The 20,302-nt window shown below is 40.7% G+C and overlaps 1 protein-coding gene across 1 annotated transcript in view; it reads left to right on the top strand.

Moving 5' to 3' along the window:
• Positions 1-12,201, top strand: part of TNRC6B (trinucleotide repeat containing 6B) — a 74,368-nt gene extending 62,167 nt beyond the window's left edge. The window contains exons 16-23 of the mRNA XM_010179301.1: positions 1-93; positions 299-475; positions 5,049-5,195; positions 5,437-5,532; positions 7,631-7,855; positions 8,357-8,427; positions 10,296-10,435; positions 11,251-12,201. The exon at positions 1-93 is cut by the window's left edge and continues 66 nt beyond it. Coding sequence (XP_010177603.1) covers positions 1-93; positions 299-475; positions 5,049-5,195; positions 5,437-5,532; positions 7,631-7,855; positions 8,357-8,427; positions 10,296-10,435; positions 11,251-11,641 — 1,340 coding nt within the window. The 3' untranslated portion in view covers positions 11,642-12,201. The remainder of the gene's footprint in view (positions 94-298; positions 476-5,048; positions 5,196-5,436; positions 5,533-7,630; positions 7,856-8,356; positions 8,428-10,295; positions 10,436-11,250) is intronic.
• The last annotated feature ends 8,101 nt before the right edge of the window (positions 12,202-20,302 follow it).

Raw genomic sequence — 20,302 nt, 5'->3', positions numbered from 1 at the left:
AAGAGGCTGGAACAGAATCCCGCTTTAAGCAGTGGACTATGATGGAAGGGCTACCCTCTGTGGCTTCACAAGATGCCAATATGCACAAAAATGGTGAGAAGGGGACTAGCTATTTTGGGAATTCCCTTGCAATATCTTCTTGCCAGAGGTGAAATAGCTCAGATGAAACTGTGCTTCAAATTAGTGAATGTCTTACCTCACCAGTATGCATTTTAAATATTTTTGTTTGTTTTAGAATATTATGCTTGTAAAGATCTCAACCTTTCCTGAGTGTGAATGTATCTCTTTAATGCTTCAGGTGCAATAGTGCCCCCTGGAAAGGCTCGCGGAGGATCGCCCTACAACCAGTTTGACATAATTCAGGGCGACCCTCTAGGTGGCCATGCAGGCTCTGCTGGTGATAGTTGGTTACCTGCCAAATCTCCTCCAACGAACAAGATCGGAAGCAAATCCAGCAACGCCAGCTGGCCTCCAGGTATTACATAAGGGCAGGGGTTATGTCCTAGCTCTAGAGAGGCTGTGCTGGGACCTTTCATCATCATACTTTTTAAATAAGCATTACAAGGAAAATACTCGCTTGGCCTATCTTGTTTTTTAAATTTCTTCCACGTTAAATTAGAATGTAAATGTTGAATTTCCAGTGAAAAATAGCTAGGCTAAATATGAACTAAATGCTGGATTACCTGAGTAATATTTGGTTTAATTTAGGTGAACTCTGCCGTTTTGCAACTTTACACTTAAAAAAATTTTCATGAGCACACTGTCCATAGAGTACATGATACCAGGTCACTCGTTTTGATTCCTTATTTGCGTTGTGTTAGGCTGACGAGGGGTGTGAAAATTCTGATTGATAGCATGGAATCAGAAAGCAAAAGATGTGGAAGCTTTTTTTTGTGATGGTGGGAACAGGATTTTCTTGCATTGACTTATTTTATTTAGCGTGAACTCTTCTTCTGGCAGTTGCTTACAGATATGAGCCACTGCAGACCACAAGGTTTCTTTTACCAGCAGTACTGGTACAATATGTGTACAATGTGCACACTATGCTGCTGTGGTTTTGACAGAACAGACACACTTTTGTGGTTCATCCTTGCTTATGTCATGTAAAGTATAAAAGAGTGTTGCCATGTTTCAGTACTGCTCAGCAATCTTGTGGCTTGAGTACAGGCTTTGTGTTTTTTGCATTACAGACAGTAGGACATTCTTTAAATCTTCAGAGTTTTACTGGCTGAATTCTATTTTTCTGTTAGAAAACTTAAATATCTAGGAAAAATACCTGCGTATTTGAACATGCACATAATTTTCTATGTAAAACATGGATTAAGCAAAGAGCAGTGTCCTTGAAGTTGCACCGATTAATCACCAGTGCTGTTCAGCAAATAGTGGATACTGTGATTTTTCTCTGCCTGGAAGACTGTTTCATTCCAGGAAGACATTCCTGACTGCAAATCCTCTCCTGTGTACCCCTCAAACACAAGAAGTAAAGGTGCAGGTACATCTCTTGGGTAAACCAGTAGTAGAGACCTTGCAGAAAGCCTAGGAATCTCTGTGACAGCTACAACTGCAGGAAACCTGCAAAAAGTAGATAAATCATTTTATGTGGGAACCCCTTAGTGTCTAACTCTGACAAGAAAATGTTTTCTGATGAGCTAAGAGTTAAAGAATTAGTTGTCTCGTGAACATCTGCACACTCACAACATTTCCTACGACTTGACTGCTCTCTGTACAGATATATTTGCATTGCATTTCTGTCAGCCTGGTTGTTAAGTATTGAGCTTCTCGAGCTGGAGTTACTGTTCATAATGCCAGAAGTCTCCAAAGTTTAATTTCTTTTCAGGACCTCTCGCATAGACTCATTGTTGCTGAACTTTTCCTTTAGTCACCATTCCCCTATATAATACTGAGAAACGCAGTGCTGCTTGGAATGTTAAGAGAGGGTTGTGAGGGTCAGCTCTGCTGTGTTTCCAGATTTTTGGAACAGCCACTGGCTCTGGCAAGATTCTTGGTACCAGAAGGATGTTACAGAAGTGAGAGGCTGATTAGCTTCTCTTTGCCCCTCATTGATCTCATAGAACTTCCCTAGTGGTACCCGCAGTCCCACTGTCAGTCACAAGTAAAATTTTTGCTGTTGCTGACTGCCTCAGCACTGAGAGGAGAGCTGGAGTTCACAAATCCTGACCGTAAGCTCTCACTGGGATCATCAGTACCAGCCCTAATCTCTTGTGTAAATGAGTAGCCCACGACTGTGATTGCAGACATGCGCTTTGGCTTGTGGCTTTTATGCAATTATTTCTCTGTTGCCAGCCCTCTCTCATGAGATCCATAGACTACTGGGACAGGTTTTACTGTCCCATAACCATTAGCCATTTAAGCTGTCTCACAGCTTCTCCAGCTTATTGGCTTCCTCGAGAAGGAAAACTTAGCTGAAATCATGATCCAACTTATCAACACCCCTGATGAAGTATAAAGACCTGAAATCATTTTACACTGTAGTTCCTTTTTCTTTGCAAGCTGGTAGATGAGGCCCACTGTAAGTTCCTGGCATGGAAATAAATTTTTCTTGCTGGTGTTGGAAAATAAGTTAACAAAAATGAGTTTACAAGAGAGAAACTCTTGAAATAGGTGCATTTTTCCTTTAAATGAATACAGTGGTCACTCAGCATTCACCCTGACTACACCTTTCGCGTTTTCCTCCTAAATGCCATCTGCTGCAGAAATTCTGCCGTTCAAGAGAGCAGTATTGTTCAGCACAAAGATAAATGAAGTGGTGCCCAATCAAACTGATATCACAGCTGGAGGTGAGAGGAAGTTTTGCTGCATTGGTGAGAACTGTATCTTTTGGTTATGTCACACAGACTTGCATACCTAGGTAATACTAGACTGTAATTTTCCCGTTCAAGAGCAGTTCAGTCATATACTCCAGGAAAGCTGGCCTGGATGTGACTGTCATGGTTTCTCTAATAATCTTATGTTTGAACTTTTTGGGAGCACCCTTTTTTAGGTATCAGTGGAGAAAGGCACTTCCTGTTTTCTTTACTACCTAGAAATAAAAGAGCATGTCTGTAGGGAGAACAGGTAAATGTGCATGAGAATAACTGTCAGTCCCAAAGGACAGTTTTGGAGAAAAATGTTCAAGGAGAACTTCTCCAGACCAGGATGACATTGATGACTGAATGTGTTAATACACAGTACACCTGATCTTTGGAGCCTTAACTTTTTGATGAGAGCCTACTATGTACTTAATTTTCAGTCTCACCAATTCTCAGAAATCTTTACAAAGCCAAGACTTGTACTTAACTTTTTTTGGGGGAGTGTTTTTTTTGTTGGGTTTTTTTTTGCGTTTGCAAACAAGTACTAATTCCAGGTCCTAACCTGTGTTCGTGGATTCTTCATCTCAGAACAGTGAAGATCTTTTGGCTAGAGCAAAGTTATTGCTTGTTCTTTAAGCATAATGTGTCCTGTTTGTCAGGCAATTGCAATATTTTGGCAGTAGCTGAGCTTATTCCTTCCTCAGTGCAGTGTTGATTGCTCATACTGTCAGAAATGTCAATACTTGGTATCCTAGATTATTTTATTGAGTTATTAAAGACTTGGAGATGTGGCTGAGGTTTGCAAAGCCATGACGGCAGTGTGCAAGACAAATGCTGAATTGTAATTCTGTGAATCCTGCAACACTAGAACCATTGTGCGAATGGTGGACTTAAGAGGATATGAATTTTAAATAGATGAGAGGTTTCCGCACGCACCCCCCTGCCATCGGGAGTGATGAACTTTTGGAATGTGTTGCTTTTAGAGCTTCTGGAAACAGATTGTACAAGCCAGTTGATTGGATAAATTGATGAAAAAACAGTTCCACAAGCAGTTGCTAGCAGATAAAAGGGTGTTTCTGACACCCTAAATAGATGGACTATGGGTGCTGAGAGAGTGTGAGTGCAGTAACCTACAGATAGCGGCCAGGTTTGTGTTCTGTCCCCAAATGGTATCTCTCCTAACATGGTTAGCAGAATAGTGGGCTAGATGGACCACATTCCTGACCCAGTGGGGCATTTCTTATGTTTTCTCTGAAGATTCTCCTGCCAGTGTAATACTGCCTTTGCTGTGCCAATTCTTTGAACCAGAAGTATCACATTTTCTTCTGTATTTGTCTGTGAAAGTCATAGTCTTGAATATGCTTCTTCATTACAGAGGTGATTGAAATGAACCCTTCCATGCCAGATTAACCCTACACAGTTTAATTGCAAAGGGCACATCCTGATCATGGATTTATAATGATACTCAAATATTTTAGTCATCAGTTATTTTAGTTCTGCTTTCTTATCACTTATCCAAAATTGACCACAGCACTTTATTCATTGAGCATTTACTCAGAGAAGGAGTGAGGTTACTGATCTTTCATACAGTAACTGGAGTTTTTGTGTGTTCATGCTTTGTGTAACTCATCCTCTTGTCTTAAAATTCTGGCATGTCTGGAACTGTAGTTGAAAGAAAACTAAAGCATGATGAGTATATTCTGTCTCATTGTGAAGCATGAAGAATGTCAATGAGTATATACATTGCTTTTACCACAAGGTATCTCACCTTAGCATTGCCTCAGTATTGATAGGTAATGTATAAAGTGTGTGTACCTACAGTGTGAAGTGTCAAATGTTCTGTTTTACAAACTCTTAAGGTAGGTAGCCTTTCCTTGAGAGAGGCTACTGCACACAAAGTATGAATGCAGAATCTAATCTTATAATACAGAAGCTGGTCTTATGTATCTTAAAAAAAGAAGTTTTCTATTAAGGAAGGGTAAAACTATTGAAGCATCATCTGAATGTAGTAAAACTGGAATAATCAAAAGAATACTGTATGCCACATTTTTTGTGGTGTAGACTTGTATTCAGGTGTGAGAGAGTGCCACAGGAGGAAATGTGAAGTAGATTTTAATTAAGAAAAGTCTGATTTTTCTGAGGAACCGTGTAGGCAATTATTAAAAATATCTTCAACAACTGCTTTTAGTAAATGACATTCCCCTGTTGCATCTAATTCTTTTTTCACTCCTCTCCCAGAGTTCCAACCAGGAGTGCCATGGAAAGGTATACAAAACATTGACCCTGAATCTGACCCCTATGTGACCCCTGGAAGTGTGCTGGGGGGGACCACCACATCTCCCATTGTAGATACTGACCACCAACTTCTGCGGGACAACACCACAGGTAAAAAGCAATGAACAACTGGTACATGTGGTTATTGAAGTCATTCTGATATTGAGAAGTTATTCTGCTGTTCACTTGCAACAGAGTAACAGTCTGTTGCATTTGACTAAGAAGAAAGCCGATGTGCATTTGCATCATGGCTGTGTATCACATGAAAGCATGGCATTTGTACAAATAGTATGACAGAAACACCATGAAGTTGGCCTACTCTTTTCTTTCTCTCTCCTTTTCCCTTTGATAGGGTCTAATTCTTCCCTCAACACCTCGCTGCCTTCACCTGGTGCCTGGCCCTACAGTGCCTCTGACAATTCCTTCACCAACGTTCATAGCACTTCAGGTATGCGGGCTCCAGAACTCACCTGGACAAAGCATTTTCCACTTGCTCACTAGTTAGTCATCCTTGTTCCACTTTGAGTATTTAGTGTTTCAGAGGAAGCTTGAAAGTCAACATTTGAATGTCTGATCAGATGGGTTTTCTTCTGATGATAAAATACTCTGTTGTTGTTGTTGCTTTAGAAACTTGACTAAAATCCTCTGCCATTCCTCCTACCCCTGATACAAAATTCTTAGTTATACAAGCTAAAGAATAGGGAAGCAGTGAACAGCAGATAAAAAAGACAAAAAAAACCAAAAGCCACATGTGCACAATTTGACCTCTGTAAGGGGTTGAGGGACTGTCATAATTTTTTAAATGTGCCTGCTTTTTGTACACACTTCCAAGTAGGTGCTGGAAATACTTGCTCCAGACAAACTGTTTGGATTTTGAACTTCTTATAAATGCCAGAGTTTTCTCTTGAGATGTCACTGTCTTGACAACTACTTAAAGCTGAAGAATTGTGTGTAAATAGCAGAAGTGACGAACAAATGAATGTGGGGTGGCTTTGATTTGAAGCAGTATCTCTGTATGCAGCATTCCAATGAGGTAAAAGATTTCTCTTTCTTAGCCTGGGGAAAGGAGCAGCATGTATCAGCTTCTTACCTCTGCTTCATTTTTGTCTAGCACATAGAAAGACACAAGAGACAAAAAATTATTGGAGTCATAGTTGAGTTGAGGAAATCAGACCACTGCCTGGCACGCATCCCATCTTCTGTTCACACTGTTAAACTACAAACCAGTGTTTTACAGCCAGAAAGCAGGTCATCTAAATTAGGGATTGACAATTCACATACCTGTGAACTGAGTAGTGAAAGCAGGTTTTTAAGCACTTTCATATGCTCTCATAGGCTTGCGCTTGAAACCTGCTTGCTAGTGACAGTTACTCTGTCATGGAAATCTAGTGATCCAGCTGTAAAACTAAGCATGTTTTTTTCCCTGCTGAAAACTTTATGGTCTCAATTCCCAAATGTATTGTTTTTGTGACACCTGCGTATTGTAAACCTGCATTTTTACCCTTTGTTTCAAACAAGCAATTTACTACTTTTCATTAGTGAGTAGAGCTTAATACAAATATTTGCGCACACGCGCGCACACGCGCACACATGTTCTGATTAAGATAGTTAATGAGTAAGATAATTTATGACACAAATGCCTTTTCCCCCAGATAGTCCTGTCTGTGTTCACTTCTTCTTATTACAGAAAAGAAAAAAAAAATTACTCAAGCAATTTAGACTTTTGGTTGGTTGGTTTGTTTTTTTCTGAATAATAAATGTCCCTTGGTGTTGGAAGGTCTGGGAGAATTTCCAATCCACCTTCTTAAGGAAAACTGGTTTAGGAGGAGCTCCCAGATATTCATGACAAATAGTGATGGTTTGGGGAGTGTGTTAATTTTTCTCTTTTATTGGACTTTTATATAAAAAGGGTTCTTGAAATATGTTAGGGATATCCACTATTGGTCTTATTAACTTCTCCTAATAGGCATTTGGTAATACTTTCTAGCAAAAAATGCTCTATCAAAATTGTTTAAAAGTCCAATTGTCATTCCTTTGTGTTGCCATTGTGTCAACTTTGCATGAAATTTGTGATCCATGAGAAAGCTTTGGTCTTCTAGGAAGGTATCTTTAGGAGGTAGCATTAGCTTAGTAGACCAAGAGTGGTAAATATTCATGTCAGTTCTCTGTGAGTTTTGGGCCTGAAGAAGGTTCAGTTTCATTAAAGGACAGTAGCTTGTAAGAAATGCTCAGTTTCTCAAATGAAATGTAATGTGGACATAAAAGTTGCCATTTTATCTTATTAATGATTTATTGCACTGCGACCAGTTCCATATAATCCTATATGATCTAGGGAATTATTTTCTTTTTGTCAGCATATATAACATAAGCAAAGATTAATTTACATGTAGCGTGGCTTTTTTCGGCAAATTAACTGTTGTATGGTTCTGTGCTTTGTGCTGGTCTCCAATATGAATGCGGTCAAAGGGTTTACGGTGATAGTACAGTTAAAAGCTAATTGAATCTCATGAGTTTCTCTAATACATACCATTTATTTACTCTTCTAGCAAAATTCAGTGATTACAAATCAACATGGTCCCCAGATCCCATAGGACACAATCCCACTCATCTCTCCAACAAGATGTGGAAAAACCATATTTCCTCAAGGAACACTACAGGGCTGCCCCGCCCGCCCCCTGGCCTGACCAACCCCAAACCATCATCTCCATGGAACAGCACAGCACCCCGATCGGTCAGGGGCTGGGGGGCACAGGACTCAAGGCTTGCCTCTGGTGAGAAGAACCAACTGCTAGCACCATTGATCAGACCTGAGGAGTGTACGTTGTACAGCACTAATGGTTTGGAGGAAAGAAAGTTGCAGTTGTCCGGTAAAAGGAAAAAAAAAAGTTCCTTTTTGAAATGGAAAATGGGTGTCAGTAATTGGGGTGGGCTGTGGGTGGGAGTGGGGTGTGGAATCCCAGGTCCTGCTGCAGGGAATGAGTGAAGAGGGCTCATAGCTGCTCAGGGGGGAATATCTGCTGCATTGGGCTTTTCAAGACCAGGTGGTTTCTGTGGGTGAGAAACTCCTTGAAGATAAACTCTAGTAAAAAGTTAATCTTGATGTGAAATGTGAGGAAATGAGTGTTTTTATTTTCAGGACTGAGTGTTGGACTTTCGTCTGTTAGCAGAGCTGATAATGCTGAATTTGTCAGAGATTGAAAGACCTGACTGTAAAGAAAAATTGTGGTTTTTGTAGCAAGTCTGTCTTGATTGCTCTGTCTTCTTCTTTGCAGCATCTACGTGGAGTGATGGTGGCTCAGTTCGTCCCAGCTACTGGCTGGTTCTTCACAATCTCACTCCACAGGTATTTTCTGTTGTTGTCTCTGGGAACTTGTTTGCTTTGCAGAGATGCAGTTCTGTTGAGTCTTCAGTTTATCTTTGAATAAAATGTAACAAAATCATATTTATCAGCATACAGAAGATGTGTTTCTACTAAACTGGGCTGCAGTCTGATTGGTTTTTCTTTGGTAATCTCTTCAGCTCACTTCAGGATGTTCAGTTGTTATACCTGACTGTCATAACCTTTTATTACCTACAGTTTCAAAAAAATAATTGGAACAGGACAATTCTTCGTAGAAGTGAGGATAAATTGCATGACCATAATGTAAAATAGGTGTTTATAGCTGTTAGAGACTGTTCTTTGGGCTATCGTCAGTAAGAAATCTGGTGTAACTGCCAGTTTTCACATTGGTGTTTCCATAGTCAAACCACAGAATGTTTCCAGCACTCCTGCCAAAAACAGTCTAGCACGGTTATTCCTGCAAATATTCTCAGAGCTTCCTTCCATTCAGAATGAGTTCTGTGGGGATCCTGGTTTCAGCAATCCCAATTAGTCTGCATTCAAGGCTTAGGAAAAGCCTGTGTGATTATCAGCACCGCCCTGAGGCCTAGACAGAGTCCCCTGTTCAGCAGTTTTTTTGCAGGATAATTCTTTATGCTTCTACAGTCTAAGAAAAAATCAATGTGAAAGGAAAAACTAAGGTCTGCTTCAGATCACCCGGTATGCCAAACTGTTCTCTTTTCAGGGAAAATGCTGTTTTCCTTGGTGAGAAGGAAACAGCAGTGGTGTGAGAAAGAGACGCAGGTCTAAATCTCCCCTGTGCAAAGTAGTCTTATACTGCTTTAGGAATAATTTTAATGGAAGAAGAATATATTTGGGGTATTTAAATTAACAGAAAAGAGAAAGCAGCAGATTATAATCGTTTCTTCTGTAACAAATCCTCTATTCTTTGTGGGTCAGTACACCAGAGAGAAGGAAGTGTGAAGGTTAAGGTGGATTCAGGACAGTATCTTCATTCCAAGTTTCTCTGTTTTAACTTTATCCATATTTGTACCCACACACAACTTCATTTTGCCTCATTTGAGACTGTATTATATAGAGGTGGGAAAGGGAGAAGGAAGAAAGTAACACTTCCTTAAGTATTTGCACACATGGATCCCATTCGGTGTGGGCGTTCCTGTGGCACACCGGGAATGGAATCTGTGTGCAGCACACCTTGGAGAGCAGCAGTTGCTGGAGGTGAGTAACAAGCTGCTACTGCTGCACCAGGAATGCAGGCAGCAGCTGCTGTGAGAACATTAGTTCAGGAAGGATGAACGTCGCTGGGTTTGGCAGAAGGTTCACTGACTGTTTCTGTGACTGACTGTTTCATAAACCGCAAAGGCAAAAAAGCACCAAAGTAAATTTTAAAAAACCCTCATTGTAGAGGTGGTATTTCCAGTTTTGCAAAGAACTTTTAAATACTAGTTGATCTAAATTCCCCTGAAATCAGAGTGCTGGAGACTAAGAAATTCTGGTTCCTTTGGTACAAATCCTGATGGCTAAAAATGGTGGGAAGTACAAGTTGTATACAATTACTGGAAAACCTGCCAATGAAAGGATACTGACAACATAAGAAACTCAATGAAACGGGGAAAACTGGACTCAAACTACAAAGTGAACGGGAAAGATAAGTTGGATTATGTTACAAAGCAAAGTCATTGTAATTGTGAGAAGTCAAGGCATTCTTATTCTGTTACGAGAATTAAATTCTGTCGCCTTTGCTTACGTCCCACTGCTTTCACCTGTTTTCTGAGAACAGATGGTCTTTTAATTACTGAAGCAAAGCTAGGGTTGAAGTACATTAGGAGGAGTAGTTACAAACCTGTTTTATCCTGGCTGTTCCTTCTCAGATCGATGGGTCAACCTTGAGGACGATCTGCATGCAGCATGGCCCACTGCTGACATTCCATCTGAACCTGACCCAGGGCACCGCCCTTATCCGATACAACACCAAACAGGAGGCGGCCAAGGCCCAGACTGCACTGCACATGTAAGCAATCCCTGTGTCCCTTCTTTGCTGCTGCATTAGTCCTGAAACACACAATGTCTGTCCAGTGCTGTGCTTTGGGAACTCGTTTCAAGTATCGCTATTTGTTGATGGCACAAACTGGTTCATGCAGAACTAAGAAGGTGCAAATAGGATGGCGTTGTGACTGGTGTGCACCCTACTGTACAATTTTGGCCATTTTATAAAAGTTTGTGAATTGTTTCTGATTAAAATAATTCTTATATGCATAACCCAAAAGTGGGGGAATCTGCTGTAGTTTAGAGGTGCACCTTACCTTACTTGAAAAGCTGCAGATCTTAAGTAAGCTTCCTGTTCATAAGGTTTTTGGAACTGAGTGGCTTTAGTACGTCTTGAAAATGTGAGAGGTTTTGAGACAAAAATCTTGGGGGGAGTGTAAGGGTGGTGGTGTAAGCCCTTAGAATCAGTGAAAACTCCTTTGTTTGAAAGGTATCATATGTGCATTTACCATTTTAGCTACAGTGTATATGGACTTTTTTTTACTCTTGGTGTTAATGTTCAGGACCTTAGTTTAAATATAAATGCCTGCTTTTGTTGCAGGCATAACAACTGAATGCTGGGGGAAGGGAGTTGGTTGGTTTGTTTTGGATTTGGCTTCCCCCAGCCCCTTATAAAATAGACATTTTTGTGCTTGTGAGTCAGTTTCACTGTTGGAAGCAGCACAAAGTTTCCCATGTTTGGTCCATTGTGGCACCTAATTGTGTTGTTTCCATGCCTTGTAAATCCTTTGTCCTTACCCAATTACTAATTTTTTTTCTCCTGTATATCTTATCTTCTAGGTGTGTGTTGGGAAACACTACCATCCTGGCTGAGTTTGCCACAGATGAAGAGGTTAGTCGCTTTCTGGCACAAGCTCAGCCCCCTACACCTGCAGCAACCCCAAGTGCACCCACAGCAGGCTGGCAATCCCTGGAGACAGGACAGAACCAGACCGATCCAGTTGGACCTGCTTTGAATCTCTTTGGTGGGTCAACAGGGCTTGGGCAGTGGAGCAGTGGTGGTGGCGGCAGCAGCAGTGGGGGTGATCTCACTGGCGCTTCGTTGTGGGGGCCCCCAAACTATTCTTCAAGCTTGTGGGGGGTCCCAAGCGTAGAGGATCCACACAGAATGGGCAGCCCTGCTCCCTTACTACCTGGAGACCTTCTGGGAGGAGGGTCGGATTCAATCTGAACTTAGAACTTTCAACTCTGACCTCGTGACCTTTTTTGGAACAGCAGCAGCACTAACTTGACCTTTTCGTTTTTTTCAACTTGCAATAAATACATTTATAAAAGGAAAAAAGAAAACGGAGAGAGAAAAAAAGGTGGGTCATTGACAGACTGTCTGAGCACATAGTTGCCTCCCTTATATAACTTCAGTTTTTTCGTTTGGAATATGAATCCAAAAAGAGAACATATCACTCTTGAAATACTTGAATCATGAACGCCAACTTAGAAAGACAATGTGAAGCAAGTACACATACCATTTAAATTTAAACACAAAAAATTAAAAAAATTAGTTTCTAGTTTTTCACTTTTTCATGTTATACGGAAGTTGTTGCTAAGAAACATATATACTGAAAAAATAGCTTTTTAACTTTGTTTGCACTGGGTGTGTTTCCGTCCTTAGGTCTACCATGTTGGGTTGGGGCAGGGGAGGGGTTCAAAAGGAAAAAAGGGGTGGGGGGGAGGGGAAGACTTGACGGAGCCTCACTTTAAAAAACAAAAAAAAATTTAAAAAAAAATTAAAAATTAAAAAACCCACCAAAAAAAAACAGAAAAAAAAAAAGAAAAAACCAACAAAACAAAACAAAAAACCCAACACTTTGTGATTGGCTGGTTGATAAGTACCAGTGTGTTCTGGCACATGTAACTGCCCACATGTGCTTGTTTCTGTGTGAGTGCGTGTGCACATGTTCGTGTGTGTGCATTTTTTTTCTCTCTATATATAATCTTGAAACGCTGCATTGCTGATGGTCTACGGGCTGGCTGGCCATCTGCGTGTCTTGGTTCTGAAAACAAGACAAGCATGGTGGACTTGGACTCCCTGTGGCTGAAGCAGAATCCAGTTGGGCTGGATTAAAATTTGTCAGTAGGTTTTTTAAATTCATTTTAGCAGGGTGCTATCTCAATTCTGCAGATCATATTGAGTGGGTAGTTGCTTCCTAGCCCTTGTTCTAACCCTGTGGTAGAGCAGAACACTGCCATATCCAAAGGATTTGGTGAGAGGGGAGCCAGTGTTGTCTTTTGAGTAGCAGTGTATTTATTTATTTATGTCTGCATGTGGGGTTTTTGTACTGAGTGAACCCTAGAATGTTTGTTATATAATGCAAGCCATTTTTTTTTTCTTCCAACAAGGGGCAAAGGGGAGGAAAGAAGACGTTGCCATTTTTTCTGCGGCTAAGACCGATGTTCTTACTTAGTCTCTCGCGAGCTTCAGTACATTTAAAAAAAGATGAGTGTTTCTTTTCTCCCCCGAACCTATAAATAGGCACCCATATTCATTCTTGAAGAATCCATCAAAAGCTTGAAAGTCCAGCCCAACCAAATTAGCCTTTTAATTGATTTACTGCTTGTGTTAAAACTGACAAAAACTGAATTGTGTCAGCAAATCTCTGGCCGGCCTGCCTCATCTCCGGAAAGCACATGCAGCCAACTCCTTTCTGCATCCTTCACGGTGAGCGTTACCTGTGCCAGGCCTTGGTGTATTACAGCGCCAGACCATCACTGACTGAAACGTTTACTTAAGAATGTTCTTAAACCAGTGTGTACTTCAAACGTTTCCTTTTGTTTCTCTGTGTTGTGTTTTTCCTGTGTATGTGGTTTTGCTTAGGGAGGTATATAACTAGCAAAGACTTTTTTAAAAAAAGTATTGCACCTTTTTGTTTTTACTTTCTCTGTACTGTTGCTTTTTAATTTCTGTATTTAAGGAAAGGTTTGGGGTTTTTTTAGCATCAGTGTAGTAGTACTCTGGGCAGGATAGGGGTGACCTATAATCCACAGTGATAGCCAGTGTGTGCGTGCATGTGTGCGCTGGGAACAAAACTTTTAAGACCTGTTGTTGTGAAAAGAGTTGTAGCAGACTTGAAGGAACATCCCTTTACACAAGCGGGAAGTCTTTTTGGGGGAGGGTGGGACCGGGAGAAGAGGGAAGAGAGATGCTGGTACTTTTTCTGTAAGTGCTAGGACTTCGTGTGGTGGTGTCTGGCCGTTCCACTGTCTAACGAAGTGCCGACATTCTGTACCAGCACAAACCTGTCCATTCCAGCCCTCAGCAGGAGCAGTGCTCGGGCTTTATTACCTGGGGGGGTAGGATAGAGGCATCTCTTTCTTCAGTGTTTTCATTGAAGGATACAACGTCTCATACATTGAACTCTAAGCATGGGCTGGGTGGGGAGAAGCAAAAGCCGATTCAAGTAATTATTTAAAATGTGCGCGCGTGTGTGTGTGTGCGTGTGTGTGTGTGTGTGTGTGTGAATGCCTGTGTGCTCGGGATGGGAGGGAAGGGCTAGGGAGCTGTGTAGCTTTTTTTAATTCGCCCTTTCTATATAAACCCAATGTCACAAGGAAGTCTGACTGAGGGAAATGCTGCATATACACATGCCTGTAGATTTGTATGCAAAGTGTTAAGTGACAAAAAGTACAAGTAGGTTTGTATTTGTTACGTAAACTGGAGTGTGCAGCATACTCTGGCCCCTTCTGAATATACATTTCTATCGTGTCTCCTCCTTCATCCATCCCGCCATGCACAAAGAAACAAAATGCTCTCTTCCAGCTCCTGCTAGCTAGTGCCCCTGGCGTGCACACATCCCTGCAGCTTGGTTTCCGCTCATCTCTGCTCAGACCAGCCGCACTCAGACACACAGAGCAGGTTTTTTAAAGTCCTGTGCCAGCAGTACTTCCTAGCGAAGCACCTTTTGGCCCAAGTAAGCCAGTATCCGGTCTGTCGCATGATTTGCTCTACATACTGGTTCATTGCTGTGTTCCACCCTCACTTCTCTCTCCCAACCTGCCCTGAGGTCCCTTTTCCTGCACTTTGGGCTAGTTGAGTTCATTGCGATACTACGGTGAAAGCCGGGTGCTAGAGCCCCTCTTGTTTACAAGACATAATGAGGGATTTGAAATATTTAAAAAGAAAAAGCTAAATTGTTCTTCCATTGTAAGCTTAAAGGGAAAAAAATTAAAACGTACAAAAAAAAAAAAGACCAAAAAGTGCATATATATATTTTAGATGAAGACTAACTCTGGGAGCATTTAACAGTGTTTTTGTTTTTATTTTAACATTTTATTTTCCTGCTTTAAATTTGCGAGCATTCTCAGGAATTCTAGGGTAGGAAGCCAGTTTTTTGAAGATGGTTTATTTAACCTTATCTTATCCTAGATAGATGGCTGTTTCTTGTTGATAAACTTTTACAAGTTCCTGAATCTTCAAAATGTTTGAAAGTTTTTACTTTAAAATAAAAATGCTAAAAAAAATAAAAATTAAAAAAAAAAAAGAAAAAATCTCCAAATGTTACTGTCAAGCGGGGGATCAAGGATTTTAAAGGCTGTGTAAATTAAAATACATTAAGAAAATTTCTCAATATCAGCAACAGAAATTCATTGTAAACTTAAGTTGTGGGAGAAGAAGGGTTATCATTTATAGTGCTTTGTTACTCATGCAAACGTGTGCAGTTGCATGGAGAAGTGTGTGAATAGAAATTATCACTTTTTTCCCTCTTGATTGAAACTGAATGAAAATATTCTTCCAAGCACCTTTTATAAAAGCAAAGTGAAACTATATACCTAATTTAAATGCAGTATAGTTTAACTGAAAGAGTCCTCGGTTAGGAGGATTAGCAGGATGGTGCTTCTTTAAACCACTTCTTAAGTAGTCCTAAAGAAAACCAGTGCTGACAGAAAACCCAATAATGAAATAGTCTTACTATCCTGCCTTTTTCAGTACAGAAAAAGGAGAGAATATGGAAAAACTCCAGTAAAACCTACATTAGAAATCAACTTTCCATTTTTCAGCTATTTGGTCAGTTTATTCCCCACTTGGAGATTTGCTGCTTGCTTTTCTTCACCCACCCCACCTCTCAGTCTTTCCGTTTTGTTTTATATGAGGGGAAATACCTGTCAGACTCTTCTATTCACCCTATTGCTGCTGGCTGTCAGGGCTTACAGTCTTGAACTTCAGAGTTCAGTGTTGGGATGGCCAACTTCTGTCTCCCAGCTCCAAGGGGCAGGGGTTCACTCCGCCTGAAATGGCTGGGCTCAAACCACACAAACCGCGCTAGTGCCTTTTTACATGCACTCACATGCCCTACAGTAGGGGAAGGGAAGGAAGGTGAGGCAGGGTAGCCACTTTGTGGAAATAGATGTACCCGTTCTTGAGAAAAGAGCATGCTGTGTAAGCATCTCATGCAATGAGTAGTAGAGATAAGTTTGTGGTGTTTTTAAAAAAAAAAAAAAAATTCAGATGCCAAATTCCTGTCCTTTTCATATCAGTTGCCCAGTGTTTTCATGTTGTGGTGCATGTACATCTGAGTGTATATGTGTGTGTTGAAAATAATGCATCAGTAACAATAATTATAATTGCTTAAATAAATCCTGTCACGGGCCAGTAGAAGGAGGGTTTATTTAGAAATTTGGGATTTTATTTTATTTTATTTCACAGAGAAAATGTGAGTGCTTTGCCAGAGGCTGTGTTTTATCAAGTCAGCAGTGTCCTAAAAGAGAGGAAATCATAAGGTTTAGTCTAGAAGAGCCCAGGAACTTGATAGTCACTTGCAAGTGGGTTGTGACTGACAGCTGAAGGGTTGGCAGTCTGGAGCTTCAGCAGTCTGCTGGGTCCAAACCTATAGTAGGCCAACTCTGCTCCTCCTCTCCTTAAATGTGCAGGCCTGCAAACGTTACTGACTGTCTCCTTGGTGACAGTTTTCCAAAATTGTTAAAGCAATGTTAATCTTACTATTTTCCTGTTCCTCTCCCAGGTTATATGTAGCTAATTGCGATGTTGCTAGTATGGCTTAGCCATGGCACTCCTAACCATGGCAGGTGATTCCTGAGTGTTGCGCTAACTAGACTGATCTTCTGAGGACAGCCGTCACTTAGTGTTGTAAATATTATGCTACCATTTGAGCTCATAACAGCAAAAAGTCATCAGGAATTCATGTTAGGGTGCTTCTGGGCTCCTACAAAGCTGTTCCAGGGAGGGAATCAGTGGCAGCATCGTGTTTAAACATATTGACGAAGAAGGTAGAGAAAAGAGACTGGAGAAACCACAGCTTGGAATAGACTGTGGGCATCTCTTCCCAAGTAAAAATCAAACGTAGCATCTTTCACTGAAAAACGCTTTTTACTTTCTCAAGTGACAAAAAGAGCTCTTTTTGTTGTTTTGTTCTTGGACTTGGTTCTTCAGGTTATACAGTTTAGATGTATACATACGTTACAGGTGGTCTCAGGACTCCTGGTTTTAAATCCTTCAGTGTTTAATTGATACAGAAGAAAATATATTTTAGGAGTTCTGAGCAAGAGTGCATTTGTTACCAGCCACTTTGCTTACCCTACCCTGAAGTATGGATCAAGCTGAGAGTTTCTTAATGGGTTTGATGATTCTTTGCTCCATTTGATTATTTCATTTTGGCAGTAACAACAAAGTCCAGCAAGCAAAAAACCTCAACAAATTTAAAAAAACCCACAAAACCAACAACATGGGGTGCAGCTCAGAAACCTGTGTTGAGACCTCTGATAGTTACTTTGGAAAGCAGTTTTTGTACTATGTACTCTGGAAGACTTTCAGTCTTTTCCCAGTGGTTTTTATGTTTTTATGTGGACACTTGCCCAGCAGTCTTGAGAATGGGTGTTTTTTTGGTTTGGTGGGTTTTGTTTTTTTGTTTTTTTTTCAATCACAGGGTGTCAGGTTTTTCTTACAAGTTTTTATTTTGCTTCACATTAAGTGGCTTGTGTAATGAGCAAGAATATTAAGCCAAGTGTGTTTTGCCTCTGCAATATAAACAGGAGATGTTTTCAACAAGCAGGCTGGGATAGCCACCTCAAAGATGAAACAATTGAACCTTTATATTAAGTTGGCCTTTCCCCGCCCCCCCCATTACATTTCTAAACATTTATTCCTTAGAACTTTCCCCCTATTCTTTCTTAAAAATGCTGCGACATCTTCTACTGTGTCTTCGTAGTGCACCCAGACAGTACTGTAAGCTTTTTTTTTTTTGTTGGTTGGTTGGGTTTTTTTCTTCATTCTTTATTACGTTTACCTCTTAAGTTTCTAGTTTGGTTTATGCATATTGTTTTCCTGTTGACTTTAACAGGGGTACTGTTTGTGTATCTGAGACACCCAAAATTTGGCCAAGCCTGGTCCAGGAATTCAGGAGTGATCCTCATGTAGATTAGCCCCACTGACCTTAAATGAGTACAGCATGGGTAAGGCCTCTTTCTGTAAGTAAACCACAGCTGGATCAGGGCTGAGGTAGCAGATGAGGACCTGTTGTATTTCCAGTGTAGCGAATATCAGTGTTGCATGTTTCACATTCACTGTAAATTGTGTGACCTTAGCATCCAGGTTTCTCAAGTGGATTGAAATGCTGGTTTTGTGGTGGATGGTTAGCATCTCAGGAGAGGAGTCCTGATTGAGTAAAAGGTAGTGTTTTCTTTCTAAAGAGAGAAGGTTCCCCTAGCAGAAACAGCTTTCATAATTGTAAATATGCATGCGTGTACTTGTGGGCAGGAAAGTAATGCCAAGAAAAATTAACTTGAAATTCATTCTTTAAAAAAAAAAAAAAATGCTGTTGAAGTGCAACTTTGGTCCTGAGTCTGAAACAACAGATGCAGAATCTATTGGTTTGTCTACATTCATTTTGCACAAAATACCATTTCAGTTCTGTAGTTTTATTTTCTACTATTTTGCAATGTTGGGAACTGACATTGTTAGATCGTATCAGTCATTCCCATGGTGATCAAAACACAGATGTCTAAAAACCAAACTCCCTTCTTTCACCTCCAGTACTAGGCTTCCACCTGTGGCAGAAGGGGCTAAACAGTAACGGAAAGAAATAGGGAGAGTTTCCCAGTGTAGACAGAGCCAGTTTTCCCTGAATTCACATGCAAACCTAAAACACAGCAAAAATCATGCTGGAGCAGAGTTGTTGGTCTAAATGGCAGGAGTCTGAGATTTTTAGCAGCCTTGCTAGTTCATGTCCCTCACAACGTTTTGCCTAAGTGTCCCATCACTGTAAATACCAGTGTTGCTGAATTTTACCAAAGTTCCCCTGCAGTAGATAATAGCAAACAGGTCTGTTTTGTAGTGACTTGCCAAGCAGATCTTTGCCCACAGTAGAATTCAAGGGTCTGTCTCCATCACTGTTAAAACTGAGTCAGGGCTCTGTTTAAATACAGCTCTCTATTTTGTGATGTTATGTGAGACTTTAAACTTTGTGACGTAGTAACTGTGGCTTCTAATCCTTGTATAAAAAGTGATTCAAGGTTTCATCAGTGCTACAAAAAAATGCCACGGCTCCTGAAGGTTCAGAGCCAGTTTTAAAACTATTGTCAGGCCAAGGTAGATGCAGCTTCATCTGTGGCACGCAGCAGACACCATCCGTTTGCATCCACGGTGTGCGTGCGTGCTGCTTTTCATCAAGCTATGCAGGAAAGTTCTTCTCTCAAAGTCTCCCAGAATCCTGTGCTATAGAAGTAAGCTTCTAGCAAATCAAGTGCCCTCTGCAAAGAGCCATTTTCACCCTGTATGTGTGGCAGTTGGGACTGGTGACGTTCAGCAGTGTTAGGGCTCCTGTTAACTTCGTAGTGAGAAAGGGAGTTTTTTGACTTGACTCTGACGGCCTTTCTGTAAATGGATACAGAGCACTCTAGGGGAAAAGAGAAAATAAAATAGGGAAGGATGCGTCGTGCCAGCCAGCATTAAGTATTTTTGCAGCAAACATTCTTGACAGGTGGGCAGAGGGGGAAGAGACTGGAGAAGTTTGCATGGGTGCACAATACAAGGAGGGAGTGCTTAGCAAGACACATTTCCTTGGGCACTGAATGCCTCCTCTTGGGTATGAGTGTGTGTTGTTGCATTCAAAGACGTAACTTCCTCATTTTTTTTAATCTCTTTGTTGTTTTGTTTTGTTTTTTAATTGAGACAAAGTGGAAGCTTCTCCTGTTTTGTCTGAAACACAACCATAAGTGAACATTTTCTTCGTCATTTACTGTTGAGCAGTAAGAGCAGGTTGCACAGCTTGTTAGAATAGCTATTTTAGTGACATGGTTATGATATTATGTGCTTTCTTTCCCCTCCCTCTCCCTGCCAGATATGGCTTACCCTTTCTATATAAGGCATTGTGTGGGTTTTTTTGTTTTGTTTTGGGAACGTGTGGAGAAGAAGCAAAATGAAGTGAAAATGCAAGCCAAGGTAGAACAGCCTTACTTTAGGGGGTAGCCTTACAACAGAGCTTTATAGTGAGTGTGCTGTATTCCAAAATATGTAAGCCAAAAACAAGCAAACAAAAAAGCATTCATTTATGCAAAAAAAAATTTTTAAGAGGTGTTGGAAGACTTCTTTAATATGTACCTTCTAAAGGTAGAGTAAGGTCTCACCAAGTGATATGTTATTGTGATACTTCTTGCTGGGTCAGTAGGGATGGGTTGGGGTATAAGCGCTTAACGTTTTCCTCCTCCTATGTTTTTACAAGCAGTAAGTTAAATGTGATATTTATGAATGTGCCTTTGTGAGTATAGTGACTGTCAAACTGAGGAGACCACTCAGGCTGGAGGGGAGGCAATGGTCAATTTATTCTTTCAAGAGGTCAGGCATCGAGATTGCAGCCCACCAGTCCCTTTCGACAAGCAGCATCTT

This window comes from Mesitornis unicolor, unplaced genomic scaffold (assembly GCF_000695765.1).
Source record: "Mesitornis unicolor isolate BGI_N332 unplaced genomic scaffold, ASM69576v1 scaffold37752, whole genome shotgun sequence".
NCBI classification, from domain to species: domain Eukaryota; kingdom Metazoa; phylum Chordata; class Aves; order Mesitornithiformes; family Mesitornithidae; genus Mesitornis; species Mesitornis unicolor.
Note: the sequence above shows the minus strand (reverse complement) of the source record. Positions and strands in the feature narration are given on the sequence as shown.